Source organism: Drosophila kikkawai, chromosome X, assembly GCF_030179895.1.
Source record: "Drosophila kikkawai strain 14028-0561.14 chromosome X, DkikHiC1v2, whole genome shotgun sequence".
Taxonomy (NCBI): Eukaryota; Metazoa; Arthropoda; class Insecta; order Diptera; family Drosophilidae; genus Drosophila; species Drosophila kikkawai.
Window position 1 is genome coordinate 13,229,134 of NC_091733.1, and position 14,888 is coordinate 13,244,021.

Below are 14,888 nucleotides of genomic sequence, written 5' to 3' on the forward strand. Positions count from 1 at the left end.
ATGGGGTTTAAATATTATTCAATATTTATTTTACTCCCTTTATTTTTAAGGCTTTTTTAAAGTAAAAAGAAAAAATATGGATTTTTAATACCTTAAGCAGGGGACTATTTTTATTATCATATATAAATGGGTTATGAAATAAAGATAAGATATTTATGCAGTAAAATAATATTTTAATATTTATTTAACTTACTTAAGTCTTCAAGCTTCAAGCTTTCGGGTAACCCACCTCTCGACAAGGTCAATCCCTAACTCCAGGTCTAGTTGTCTTATTCAGTTATGTGTATAATACATATTATTTATTTTCATGAACGCATCAATAATGGCACAGACACAGAAATTGTTTTGCCGCCTAATTGATTGCCCAGCCCCAAAGATTGATTTATCGAATTAAAGTTTCGCCCGAATTAAAGCTTACCCCTTGATGGATATGGCCGCCTGATTGATGGGCCAACACTGGCACTGCCACTGGCACTCGTAAAACAGTTCGTAATCGAAGGAATTAGCAGCTGACGCCGAATTCGAATCGAAATTGGCAGCTCGAAAGTTTTCAAATCAGCCGCTTGGTTAGCTCGTAAAATGCAAATTGTTGCGGGGGGCTAAGGAGGGGCGGGCAGAAAGGAAAACCAGGAAGCTGGGCTGGCCAGGATGATGGACTTCACCTGGAGAGGTGGTTAGAAGGGGGAGGCATGGGGGCGTGGCCACCGCACAAATGTATAATGCCATTAACAGCTGTCACTTTCGGGGCTGTTGAAATATTTGACAGTCAAACACGAGTGTCGCATAAAAAAAAGGCAGAAGCGAAGGCAGAGGCACAAGGACCTGAAGGACTCGAGGAAAAATAACAAGGAGAACCATAAAACAGGAGACGATAGAAACGATAATAATAATAATAATATTATTATTGAGACAGCATTTTAGTTTCGTGGTAATGGCTCGCGTTTATTTGCCAAACAAGATGGTGGCTGTCAATTGTTGTCTGTTCCTTGTTATTCCTTAGCCTGCTGCCTCCATTTACCTCCCACTTTCTTTCTTACTTTCTTCTTTATGCTTTCCCTTTTATGTGTGTGTGTGTGTGTGTGTGTGTGACGGAGTATCCAAATTTCGACGCCTTTCGTCAATCATACGCACCGTTGTACGCACCGCGGGCCATAAGTCAGCCTAATGCCTTTAGGAAATCAATATCTTTTTTAGGGAAGATAAGCTTCTTAGTTCTGGGCTAAAATTCTGGCCACCGGAAAGTCTTCTAGTGTTGGGAAAATGAGTGGAAAACTGAATTAGAGAGTTAAGCTTTAGTATCAGCTGCAAAATGTACCTGCATTTCCTTTCTATTTAAGCTCTTTTCCCCCTTTTCCACACCTGAAATCATTTCCTTTTGGCATTTTCTTGCAGCTATTTTCATAAAATCAAATTAACACACAGCGAAACCGGAGCACGCAAGGGAAAATCAAACCGAAACCAAAAAAAAAAAAAAAAGGATAAGAAAAACAAGAAATATACAGGGAATGCCTCCTCCTCGCTCGCACTAATTGAACCAGGCAGCAGCGGGGGGTGAGGCTTGGTTGGCAGCGGAAAATGCGGCTGATGGGGGGGTTAGACAGAATGTTTGACTTTGGCTCAATTAACACCGCACACAGAACGGCCGACTCATAGATTCATTAAAACACAGCAAACAAGGCTGGACAAGACGGAGAGCTACGTCCTGGCCACGCCCACACACACACACATGGCCAGGACTTGGACTGGAACAAACAAAAGAACTGTCCTCGTCGTCGTCCTCGTCCACGTTCACGTTCACGTCCACGTCCTTGTGTGTGTATTTTAGTAATTTGGATTAAACATGCAGTCCGGCGGGCAAGAGGACAACGGGCATCGGTGGCGGGCGAGGACAATAGAAAATCACCTGACCCATTAACCAGCAATGCTTACAAAGTCTCCTTCCACCGCTCCTTCGCCTTTGTGTGTGTGTGTCCTGTGTCCCGGCGTTGAAGTTTGAAGTTATTGCTTTCATTTCCCTGTAGTCGCTCCCAGACGCTAAGAATTTAATTAATTCCTGGCTGAGCATGATAAGCCAGTCCAGTCAGCACACATCGTATATAAATAGGGCGACTCTTTAAGGTCAATTACTAATTCCATTTCATTGCCTGCTTTGGAGAGAATGAAGAAGGGAGAATCGAGACTGGAGACTGGAGACTGTAGACGGGAGACGGGAGACTAGAGACTAGAGACTAGAAACGGGTAGCTGAAGACTGAACACTGAAAACTGAAGACTGGAGACTGGAAATTGAAGACTGGAGACTGCAGACGGGTGACTGGAGACTGGCCTGGAGACTGGAGACTTTTGGGTTTTGCTGTTCTGTGTAAATGTAGGTTAAAGCACCAAGAAAATTGGCGATAGTTTGTAAGTTGGACTGATTTGTGTAGTGCCACCGATTACCTTTCCAATCGAAATCAAACAAACAAATCACGTTTATTTAGTGCCTTTCAAAGCAGACCAATTTTGAAACTCGAACCAGGAGAAGGAGAAAGGGAGACTGAAGGCAGAAACCCAAGACCGCAACATGTTGTCGCTCCCTTGCTAATTGGATGGCAAGGATGTGTGGCAGCAGCAGCAGCAGCATGACGTGGTAGCGCGGCATCGTCATGGCGAAAATAATTACAAAACAGTTTACTCAATAAAATTCCAACTGATTTAACTGCGGCAACCAGGACGGGGCTAGGGACGAACCACAGGGCTGACATTGATTGAGCGGGGATGTGAGGATAATGGCCAGGACCTGGCACGCAGCTTCAAAAAAAAAAAAAATAAAAAAATAAGAAGAAATATACAAGGAAAATAGGTAAGAAAGAATAAAAGATCTACATATATATATATAAAACAAAATGGGGCAAAGGGAGCTGACTGAAATAAAAAAGTTTTGATCAAGTTTTTGGCAAGAAAAAAAAAGGGATTTTCAGACGCACACATACAGGGCAATGTTTTGTAAAGAGAGAGTGGTGTGGGGTGTGTGTTGAGTGTGTGGTGTGTGTTGGCTTGAATATGGGTAAACTTGCACGCTCGCAACCATTTCAAAACTGAATTAACTTTTGTTGCACTTTTGTGCAAAAAAAAAAAACAAAAAAATCTACATACTCGCATACGTTTTTTCCACTTTTTCCGGGTAAAAGTTTTTATGTAAATTGCTGCCACCCGGGGCCCAGGGTTAAGGATACGGTTACGGATAGGGATAGATTCACACGTCTCCTTGTTATCCTTCGACAGCTGAGGGAATGCCAAGGAGGCCGTGGTTAATTCCTGTCTGGGGAGCAGGAATTTAGTTTGCACAAATTTTCCATTTAAGGTTTCTTCTTTTTTTTTCCCAAATATCTGCCCCAAATTTATGGCTGTGGAAATCAGAGTCCTATAATATATAATGCCTTCTTTTTCGAGGACTCGGACATGTGTGACTCGATCCATTAACGATTATCCTTGTCTGGCACGCAACTCGCACATTTTCCGGACTCAACAAGTGTTGAGCGGGAGCACAGTGCGGTTCATGTTTATAAATCAAATTTGTGCACCCCCCCCCCCCACACAAAAAAAAAAGAAAAAATTAATCACAACTCATTCGCAGCTTGGTATGTGCGCACTGAGCCCTAAAGCCATTTGGCTTGAAGCATTCTTTGAAGGAAAATAGCAAAAAAAGAAGGAGCTGTAGGAATCGATTTAGTTTTTCACAATCTTGAATCCTTTACCTTAAAATTTTATATATATATATTTTAGCTTTTAATCTCTTAACATAGACATGCCACGGGGCGTATACTTGATGCAAAATTCTATTATTATTATTATTGATTTCAAGCAGATAAGCTGAGTTGTGACAGATTTCCTGTTCTGCGTCGTAAAAAAGTCAAACTAATGCTACAGTTTTGCTCTTCCCGCTTTTCCCGCGTTTTCTTTGACTTTTTCCTGCATATTCTCCTGCCTTTCCGTCGCTTTTCAGTGCCTTTTCTCTGTCTTTACCCATGCTTTTCCTCCCTTTTTTGTTTAACATCGCGTGTGTCTCCGCTCTGGTATCCCTAGGGGGATGGTGGGTGATGGTAGTGGTTCTAGTGCTTTTAGTGGTGACTCTCACGTCCCGGTTGACCCATAAATACGCACACGTACACGCCGCTGACCCCCAGTGACCCGGGCCAGTGCAGTGGACAAAATGATATGCTTCCATTTAATTGCCGTGCACTATAATCAGCAAAATGCGACAAACCGATGGCGGTTTCTCGCACGGCTAATGACAGGTGGCCGTCAGCGTTAATTGGCCAACGCCATGGGGGACACGATGGCCTCTATATATAGTTGGCCAAGATGCGGTTGGTGGCGGTAGAGTGGCAGTAGGTGTGAAGTCCGGGAGTGGCAGTTCCGCTAACGCACAGTTTTGTTTTGAAGGTTTTCAAGGGGAAAGCATTTTCTGTTTATTTTATTTGTGTCTTGAAAAAATGAACAAAAATTACCACTAAAATTTTATTTTAAGAGAATATCGATAAATATTGATTAAACCCCTCTGAAATGCTTATTTTTGAGCTCTTCTAGAGAGAGATAAATAAATGAATTAATAAATAATAGATAATTATGTAGTGTCATAACGCCATAAGTACAGTTTTCTTATAATTCTTTCAAGCTGCATTTAGTGCATTTTGTAAATATTTTTATAGCTTTATAAAATAGTTAAAAAATTGATTATTACAGGGTTTCATCGAAGGATTTTGCCATTGGGGCAATGCACTTGCCTTGCGAGGGAGGTTCGAAAGTGTCCTCAGACCCTGCCCCGTCCTCTCCCTGTGTCATTTTCATGAAAGTGCAGTGAAGTTGACTGGTTTCTGTGCAACAGCAGCAGCCGTGGCTGCTCATGTGCCCACCAGTCCACCCTGGTCCAATATTATTTACGCTCAATTAAGTTAGTGTGCACATTGCACTACTAGCCCCTTGTCAGCCAGCAGTCCTGGATTTATCTCTTTTCACAGACCCCTTTCAGCGACTCTTCAGACCGCTGTCACCCCTCCAGACCCCTTTTAGTCCCCCTATAAGTTTCTTTCTTTTTTTTTTGCCCTCTTCTGACCCTCTTCAGCTGGTTTTCTGCTCCCTTTTCTTCGTTTCGTTTCGACTGCATTTTTAATTTAAAACCTATTGAATGCAACAACTTGTCAAAATTAGTGTGACCGTGCCAACAAGTTAAGGCAGTGTCATAGAGTCTTAAGAAGATTTTATAATAAATATTAAAACTATATTTAATATTTATTTATTTCTGTATAATTTTTATAATAAATTATAATAAATTTTTTATAATAAAATATTAAGAAATCACCAACAACTAAATGTAGTGTCATAGGGCCATAAGTATTTTATTTATTTTATAATAATTATTATTATTATTTATTATATATTATTATTATACTATATATTCCGCTCTGATCAACATGTGCTCCCTCATTCAGATGACGCGGATTGTGGGGAATATATCCATTCAAAATAGTGGCCAAATACAAGGGTTAAGAGGGGGTTAAGGAGCCAAAAGAGAGCGCCAGTCACGACCCATTAAGCAGCTATTGTTTCGAACTGGGCGAAGGGGAACGAGGCGGGGCAGGGGGTGGGGGCCTACAATAAAAGCCAAATAGCTAAGGCCGTCCCTGAAAAGTTAACGCTTGATTTCTGCACTAAAAACCAGAAGTTTGCCATTCTTTTGGGTCATTAGTTGGTAATTTATCAAAGTCATGAATTTATATTATACCCGGACCCAGAGAACAGAGCCCAGAGCCCAGAGGCAGCTGCAAAGTGCAGATGCAAACTTTTCAATGCGGCAGCTGTCATAAAAGCAAATGAGAAAAGGAAGAAGCCCCGGCGAATGTGCGGGCAAGTCGTGGGAAAACTCAGCGAAAGTTGGGGCCGGGGAAAGGCAATAAAATATGGAGAGTAATGCGACTCGATTTTGTCCTGTTTCAATTAGTCAAATTTCGTGGAGCGGCTGCTGAATAAAATTCTCGTGCAAAGTTAATAGTTTTTTTTTTACTTTTTAGAGCTAACAGTGCGAGATAATCTCTTATAAACTTGTATAAACCGTTTTAAACTCGTATAATTTTTTATAAAATAAATCGTTCTATTTTAACATTTTAGAGCTAATAGTGCGAGATCATGTGTTATAAATTAGTATAAACCGTCATAAACTTGTATAAATAGTTATAAACTATTATAAAATATTAATAAACCAAAGGAAAAATCCCACAGCTGCTGTCTTCTGTGCAGTTGATTCATAAAATCAAGCAGTTGTAAAATTTATATATTTTAAAAATCCTATAAAAGCATTTCAAGTGCCTTTTTCCCTCTGCTTTTTTGTGTGAGCCAGCTACTAAAAGTCCCCGATTTGAACGTGTACAAATGACAGGTAACCTGGCTGCTGGCCACTTCCCAGCTCCTGGCACCAGCTGGCTCTTAGCTCCTGACCTCCTGCTCCTGGCTCCATTCTGGACGCCTGTCCTGCTTTTGACAATGCAATTTGCGGCAGAAAGCAGATTGCAGATGCAGATGCAGATTGCTGCAACGAATTGCCAGCTGCAGCCCTCGACATTCATTACATTAGTTTTTGGGGTGCGCTTAGTTCTGGCTTCTCCGCGGTCTCCTCTCTATTCATTAAGGTTCCATTAGGTCGCAAAATTTGCGACAAATTAAGAGGACTTAAACTTAATGAGAGTTCTTTTTTGTAAAAGGGAAAGCTAAAAAGAGTTGATTGAGTACCAACTTGTATTTATGGTAGGTATACGTGGTGAGGCAGCCCTGAGCTCCGTTTTGATCTTGTATTTATGGGAAAAGATATTTATTAAAAAAAAAAAAAAAATAAATAATTCAATAATTAAATAATTAAATAAATAATAAAATAAATTACAAAATAAATAATAAAATAAATTACAAAATAAATAATAAAATAAATTACAAAATAAATCTCGAATATTACGCATACGCACTGTGGCAATCGCCCTTAATCGCACATTACGTATACGCCGCGTGCAACAGGCCACAAAAGCCCTCCATAATGACTTTACGATACACAATGCCAAAGAGGCACTTTTCCCTTTTCTGATTTGGAGATGGAGATGTTGAAGTTAATGAAATGCGAATCACATTTGCTGATTGCGTCCTGCCAGGATGACAGGGCGATGACAATGAATCGGCATGTCAGCTCATAATATGTTTCCGCTTGCCTGATTCATTTAATTATGATTTCCGGTGTCGACAGGCACACACGTGCTCATTATTACAGCCACTTGATTGCTAGGTCCAAAACCGAAAAACCCTGAACACACGCCCAGTGAATGCCCTTTGAGAATAATAAATCATAAATACATTTCAAAATAAGAGAGTGGAACGAGGAAAGCGGAACTAAATCACCTATAAAATAGAAAGAAAATCATTTATTGTTTTTATATACATATATGCATTTTAAATGCATTTTCCAAGTGAGCACCCTGCCAGCTGTGACTGTCTGCGGTTAGGGTATAGTGCCTGGCGCCATTCATCAACTCGATAGGCAACAATTTCATGTCCTCCCATCCTTTGGGCAATTTGCTTGTATTAGAAACTCATTTCCGTTTGTAATTGAGTCGTGTGAGTCGCTACCGCCAGCCACCCAGCCAGCTGGTGCCCCTTATGTTCATGCAAATGAATGGCCATGTTTTTTGGGGCTGAAAAACAGGGTCTCCCCTTTGACGAATCGAAACCCGGCATAATTTTCATCTTTACCTTTCTCTCTTCCCATTTGCAGAACCCTCGCCGCTGTACGACAACAATCACTATCATGAGGAGTGTCTGCGCTGCAACTCCTGCGGTCTGAACCTGACTGGACCCAACCAAAAGCGGGCCAGGAGATTTAAGGTGAGTGACTACAGTCTACTATTATAATTATACCCCTGCAGGGGATTATAATTTGGGTTAGAAGGTGGTAAGGCAGTTAAGGAGTCATTTTCGACCCCATAAATCCTATATATTCTTGATTAGCAGCAACAGGAGAGTCAATTTAGCAAAAGAAAAACCCTTTTTTTTTAATTTGATAAGGGGTTAGTTAAAATTTTTCAAAATTTCAATTAAAATATCTTGTCTATGTTATTTTATTTAAGATTTATTAAAGCCAAAAATTATGGACAAAATGTTATAATTAATATCCGAATTTATGCTATTTTTTTTAGTACCCCAAAAACTATTAATTTTACCGTCTAATTAATGAGTGAGTGAAGCAGCTCAAAACGGCCTAAACAATGAGTGATTTGGTGGGTTTTTTCCCCCTCGTCAACTCATTTCAAATGCATTCGCTCATTTCGAGACCCATAAAGCCGGACTCATTACAGAGCGAACGACGTAAGGGAGAGGGAGACTCCATCTCCGGACAAGTGGCTTAACCAGAATTATATATGAAATGAGCAGGAGGCACAAAAAGTAGAACCGAATAAATCATTTACAAAGGAAAATATATTTATGAGCATAAAGTTATATAGCACTCGGGCAAAAAATATTAAAAACTTGAACGAATGAGTTTTATATATTCTATTCTATTCTATTCTATTCTATTTATAATCTTCTATAGCTTATACATATCGTATTTATTTATTTAATTTATTCTATATTAATTTTTATATATTTTACTTTATTTTTAATATATACAAAATATTCTATATTCTTCTATACCTTTTAAAATAATTTATATAGTATATATTTATTTTATTTTATATTTAATTTATATTTGTTGTATATATTTTACTTTATTTCAAATTTATAAAAAATATTTCCAAGTGTAACCCTCTTTCCCCCGTCATATTTTTGCAGAACCAGATCCTGTGCGACCTGCACTTCGCGGACGTGGCCCTGATGGAGTGCTCCGACTTTATGCAGCAGCTGCGTAGCTTCAAGCCACAATCGCTGGGCTGCGCGGTCGCCAGGCGGAAGAGCTCCACCACGCTGATATTCCCACTGCCGCCGCAAGCATGTTCAGGTATGTACCGCACTGTACTTGGCACATTGCGAGCGCCAAATCGGCCAAAGCTGCGGGTCTGTCAGGTGGATTTCCACCTGGTGAATACCCTGCTATCTAGGGAATTTTGTGGCTTTAATTTATAATCGATTTATAAATTTTCTGGTTAAGCTTAATATCGATATTTTCATATTTTCTTAATGTTCAAAGAAAAGCAAAATTTAATCAAAAAGTAAAAAGTAGTATAAAACTTTATTAGAACACATGATATGAATAAATTAATTATCGTTTCCTTTATCATATCGATAACTCCTTCGATAATAAATAATATATTGAATATCCTTATCAAGGATATTTCTCATTCGAATACGCAAGAACCAGAGTCGAAAAACCCTTCCATAAATTTCGTTTTTTTTCCCGTGCGAGTGTGTGTGTGCGTGGCGTCATCATTATAATTCAAATGAGATTTGCGCGCATACTCGCACACCCACACACTCACAGATGCAGGAAGAAAGATAGGGGGAAGGGGAAGCAAAGGGGAAGAACAAATAAAAGAGCGAAACGAACGAGATGGAGAGCGAGAGCCACGTCTACAAGTTGGAGAATGTTTGGCATTTTGCATAATAAAGTTGTTCAAACATATTTGACGTCGGGTTGCGCACTCACCCACACACACACACACACTCGCAGGCACATCGACACACACAAACATACAGGCTGATAGAACCGCCATTTTTCGCTGACATAAACTTTCAATTCGGTTTTCATTTTACTTTATTTCCTCTCTGTCTCTGTCTCTTTTTTATTTTTTATTCGCAGCGCTCGCAAACGATTTAATTAAAATCCCCCAAAAAAATAAAAATAAAAATAAAAAGAAAATTGAGGGGAAAAAATCCGGAACACGAAACACTTCTTAACATTCTTTATCAGTTTCCCCAAATATGAGCACAGTTATATTTACTTTTACCAGAGTATGTGTATATATAGTATTCGTTCGCACTCGGAATGCAAAGTTTATTAACTGGATTTTTATTACGAAAGTTTTTTGGGGCCAAGCCTGGGCTTTGGCGTCCATTTTAATTACAATAAGCGAATCAAGGCCATTTCGGCCAGTTAAATATTATTGCTTCTCTCTGAACGATTTCCTTCGAAGATGATGATGATGATGCTGTCAATATTTGTGTCCCGTTCTCAACTTGATTTCTTCGTCGATTTCATGCACAATTTGTTGCAAATACAAAATAGAGGCCCTAAAATTTTATTGTTAAATAACTCCGAGTTTAAAAATAAGGAGGGAGACAGAGAGAGAGAAAAAAACAGATAAGAAAGGGAGCTAAAATATGCGACTTCCCCAATTAAGTCTTGAATCTATATTTATCGATATCTTTATAATATTATATTTCTTTTGAAGGGAAAAAAACTATCAACATCTTTTTTTACTGAAAAATGATTTAAAAGAGCTAAAATATGCGAATCCCAGGGGCCTTGAATCGATATTTATCGATATCTTTATAATATAATATTTCTTTTAAAGCAAAAAACTATCAACAAAATTTTTTTCTGAAAAATGCTTTAAAGTAGATCCTAAATCGGTATCTTCCAAGGTTTGTCAATCGATGAATATCGATACTATTATAATATGATCATTTTTTAGACACAAAGTGTATAATTGATTAACTTAATTGCTGTTTAACTTAAAAGAAAGCCAACCGTTAATGACTGGCAAATAGTTTAGCCAAGAGACTGCCAAAAGCCGACTGCCTAGGAACTTGACACGCTTCCCATATCCGCTTCCACCTCTCGAGCTTCTGCTCTTGCTCCTGCTCCTATTCTACCTCTTTCTCCTGCTCCTGTTCTTCCTCCTACTCCTGCTCGTGTTCCTCCTCCTGCTTCTCCGCCTGTATTAACGCTCAGCTGCGCTCATTCGAAGCGACATTGAGTGCGCACTCGAGTAAAGTGATTCGATGCGTGTCACATTCGAGGGCGAGTGCTGCACTTGCTCTGCTTAGGAGCCACGCCTCCCTGGCCTCCTCAGCCACACAGTGACAAAAAAAAGTGGTTAAGATGAGCAAGAAAGACTCGAAAGTTCATGGTGGGAAAGTGGATTGAGAGGAGAAATGTCCGATATTGTAGCAAACAAATATATTAATGTCATATTTGATAATTTTAAAAAGAAAAAAATATCGCATTATATCGAATACAATGAAAACTATCTGAAACAATATTTTTTAATATATTTATTATATTTTAAAATTTATTTTTTATATTATTTAATTAATTTTTTTGGTTTAAATTGATTTCATATATCTCGAAACAATATTTATTAATTTATTTCTTTTATTTTTTAGATTATTTTGGACCCATTTATCAAACATAATATTGATTGAACACAGAAGACAACTTTAAATCCCAAATTTATTTTCTTACATTTTTTTCTCAATATTTTTATTTATTTTGATATATTATTATTATTGTTAACTTATTTATTTATTAATTATTATTTGTTTCACTTTTCCTATTGTAATTTATTATAATTTTTATTTGCATTTTTATATTATTATCAAAATAAAAAAAATATATATAATAAACTATTATATTATATTATTTATATTTTATTATTATTTAGAGCCTTTGCTCACTCACAAAAACACTATTTAAAGTTGTCAAGTTCCCGAATTCTCAGCCTCAGCTCTGAATAATTCATTCGTGTTGGTGTTTTTATGGGTTTTCGTAATTGTTCCTGGTTGCCAATCAATAATGCCCAAAATGGGACAAGGGAGAGCGGGAAATAAATAAATAAATAATGCAGACACTGCCATAAATGAAAGGGAAATCCTTTGGCTAAGCCGCCTCCGAAAACAGCATTTAAAATAATATTTAATGAACAGAAACTGCAGCCAAAGTTATTATACCTTTTCTATTACTATTTCTCAGAGAGAGTGAGAGGAAAGGGGGTGGCAGGACATCAAATAGATAAAATACACTAAATAAATCATTTAGCTTTGCCGCGACGTTAAGTATACGCCACGTAGGTCACGCAGCACACGTTTATGGCCCGAAATTGCGCCAGCAGAGTTATAAACACGTATTATATGCCATCTTAGATCCATGTGTGTACGTGACAATTAAATTTATGAAATCCTATAGGATATGCGAAGGGCAAAGGCCGCCTCCGTATCCGAATCCGAAATCCGTTTCCCAGTTGAAAAGTCAGTTTAAGGGTCTCGAATTATCAGCCCTGCCGTGGGCGCGTGACTGTTGCCAGGATGCTGGGCAGGAAGTTAAGCCATTAGTGGAGCGTATGATATCCTTGAAGGACCACAAATCAACGGCTAGTTGCAACAATTTAAATATTTTAGATTAGACCGTAGCTTTAAGCTCATCCTGTTTGCCATAAAGATCCAATTTGAGGGTCCTGTCCCTGTCTATATATAGCTTCTATTATTCAGGGCTTTGTCATCTGCTGCTGCCTGGCCATAAATTTAGCCCATGAATACCACGCCCACCTGGCCGAGGCATTTACATTTTAATATGCATTATTAGCGCGATAATTGTTTGAGAATATAGCCCAAGAATAGATGATGGGGGAGAGCCGTAAAAAAGCAGCATTCAGCCTGTCCGCCCATCAATTTGTCACTCTGCCTTGCCACATTTCGGGGTATTGGCCACTCTCTCTATAGAGATATATATATAGCGTATATATAGATATTCTCCGCTGTCATAATAAATTCAAAAGCCCCGCAGAACAACAAAATTGTCGCGCACTTTTTACGTTCATTTGTCAGCGCGGTGGAGGTGGTGGTGGTGGGGCTCTCGTTCCACCATTTTTGTTGTGTGTTTCTTTTCTTTTTTGCAATATTTTAATATGTTCTAGCACGCATTTTTGTGTCTCATTTGTTTGGTGAAAAATGATTTTAATTTCGCCAGCGAGACAGCATTGTGTGGCTTTTAATAAATGGACTTGTAATAGCCATTAATGGTCCGGGTCTCTGCCGGAGTATTTTATGGCCAAGACGGGGACTCAGTTGAAGTGAGAAATTGCAGCGGGCTAGAGAATCGATTTATTGATATATAGTTAATTTTATTTTTAATTAATATTCAAAATAAGAAGAAAGACTTAAAAAATTCTCACATTAAAATGCTTTTTTTTAATTCCATTTTCGCCCGAAACCTGGAAAAATCTCAAACTCTTAACAAAAAAATATATAAAAATAATATAAATAAAAATTTATTTTAACAAGAAAGAAAGCTAACTTTGGCCAGCCAAAGTTTGTATACCCTTGCAGGTAACAATTAAAATATATAATAACTAAGCCAAAAATGCATTAATTTCGATTCGGAAAGCGGTTTTGTGTTAGTTTTTATAAGCCTAAAAAAATTGCACACCAAATTTAAAATTATAATAAATCAAAATTTGTGGCAATTTTTGCTAATTTTAATGATGTAAACCCTTATCAAATTTCGCAAAAGTGGCGTGTCTAGAAAGATTCGCATGTTTAATGCTGATCAAGAATATATATATATATATATATGGGGTCGGAAATGATTCCTTGACTTAGAAAAATATTATTTTGTATTATAAAATCTGATTTTTTATATTAAAAAACATCTTGATTTTTTTTTTAATTAAAAATATCCTAACTAGGCCAAAAGAGCATAAATGTTAAATCGGAAAACTGTTCTGTGCAAGATTTTCTACAGTTAATAAATCTGCATACTTCATTTTAAAATTTTGAAAATTCAATTTTTTATCAAAATCAAAAATTTTAATGATGTAACCCCTTATAAAACTTTTGCAAAAATGGCCAAAACATCGATTTCTTCCTGACATATCTAGAAAGATTCCCCTGTTGATGCTGATCAAGAATATATATACTTTATAGGGTCGGAAACGTCTCCTTCACTGCGTTGCCAACTTCTGACTGAAATTATAATACCCTGCAAGGGTATACAAATAAATATAAATATAATTCCCTTAGCTGGACAACATGGCGTATGCGCAATATTTGCAGGCCAGCCATCAAAGCCTTTGAAAGAAGCCTTCGAGGACAGGTCCGAGTGCATTTTTCTAATTGAAAAATTCAGTAAGAACGACTGGGGCCATAATCCAAAGGAATTAAAGCTTTTTGAACTTCCTATCACCTCCTCCCATCAGCCTTGAAGCGACACATAACCAGTAAGCCATAAATCGGAGTGAAACTTGAGCTCAAAACCAAGTATTCCTCCACTTTTTGGTTTTTTTTTTTAAACCCCAAATCAAATGAAAAATCAGAGAATTTATAAAGAAATAATACGAGACTCTTTAGTTTTCCCACTCATCCAGGGAAACCTTTAAAAAATAAAATCACAAGCTAAAACCTCATTCAATGCAGGCCCATGAAAATGTCTTGCAAAATCCCTCTCACTCGTCACTAATTAAAATGTGGCTTTCAGGTGTCCCAGGTGTCCGCCTACTTACCAGGTGTCCGCCTCCATAAATTCCTCTGTTGTCCATTCACAGAAATGCAATGCAATGTACATCAAATTAAATTTTGTTGGCCAGGGATAAAGGAACAAAAGGACACTCGCAAATAGATATGGCTGCGTTCTCCTTGCGGCTTCTAGAATATTTTGCAAAAAGGAAATTAAAACGAAGCTGAGATAGAAATTTCACAGACAATTAGAACAGAATAAAATATATAAAAAATATAAAATATATAAAATATATCTATATATATAAAAATCAATTGCTGTTCATTAGTCTCGCTAAAACTCGAGAATGGCTGAACGGATTTATCTTATCTTGGTCTTGAATTATTCGTGGAGGTCTAGGGAAGGTTTAAAAGGTGAGAAAAATTCGAATAATTGCCGGGAAAATCCTCAAAACAATATTTTTCTATTTCCCATACAAACGTTTTCTAA

General features: G+C 37.8%; 1 protein-coding gene across 2 annotated transcripts in view; it reads left to right on the plus strand.

Annotated features, from left to right (window-relative positions):
• The window catches only part of rsh (radish), a 47,714-nt gene that overhangs the window by 6,414 nt on the left and 26,412 nt on the right, over nucleotides 1-14,888 (plus strand). For both annotated transcript variants that reach the window (XM_070288101.1, XM_041775104.2), the window contains exons 6-7: nucleotides 7,788-7,897; nucleotides 8,843-9,008. In XM_070288101.1, coding sequence (XP_070144202.1) covers nucleotides 7,788-7,897; nucleotides 8,843-9,008 — 276 coding nt within the window. The remainder of the gene's footprint in view (nucleotides 1-7,787; nucleotides 7,898-8,842; nucleotides 9,009-14,888) is intronic.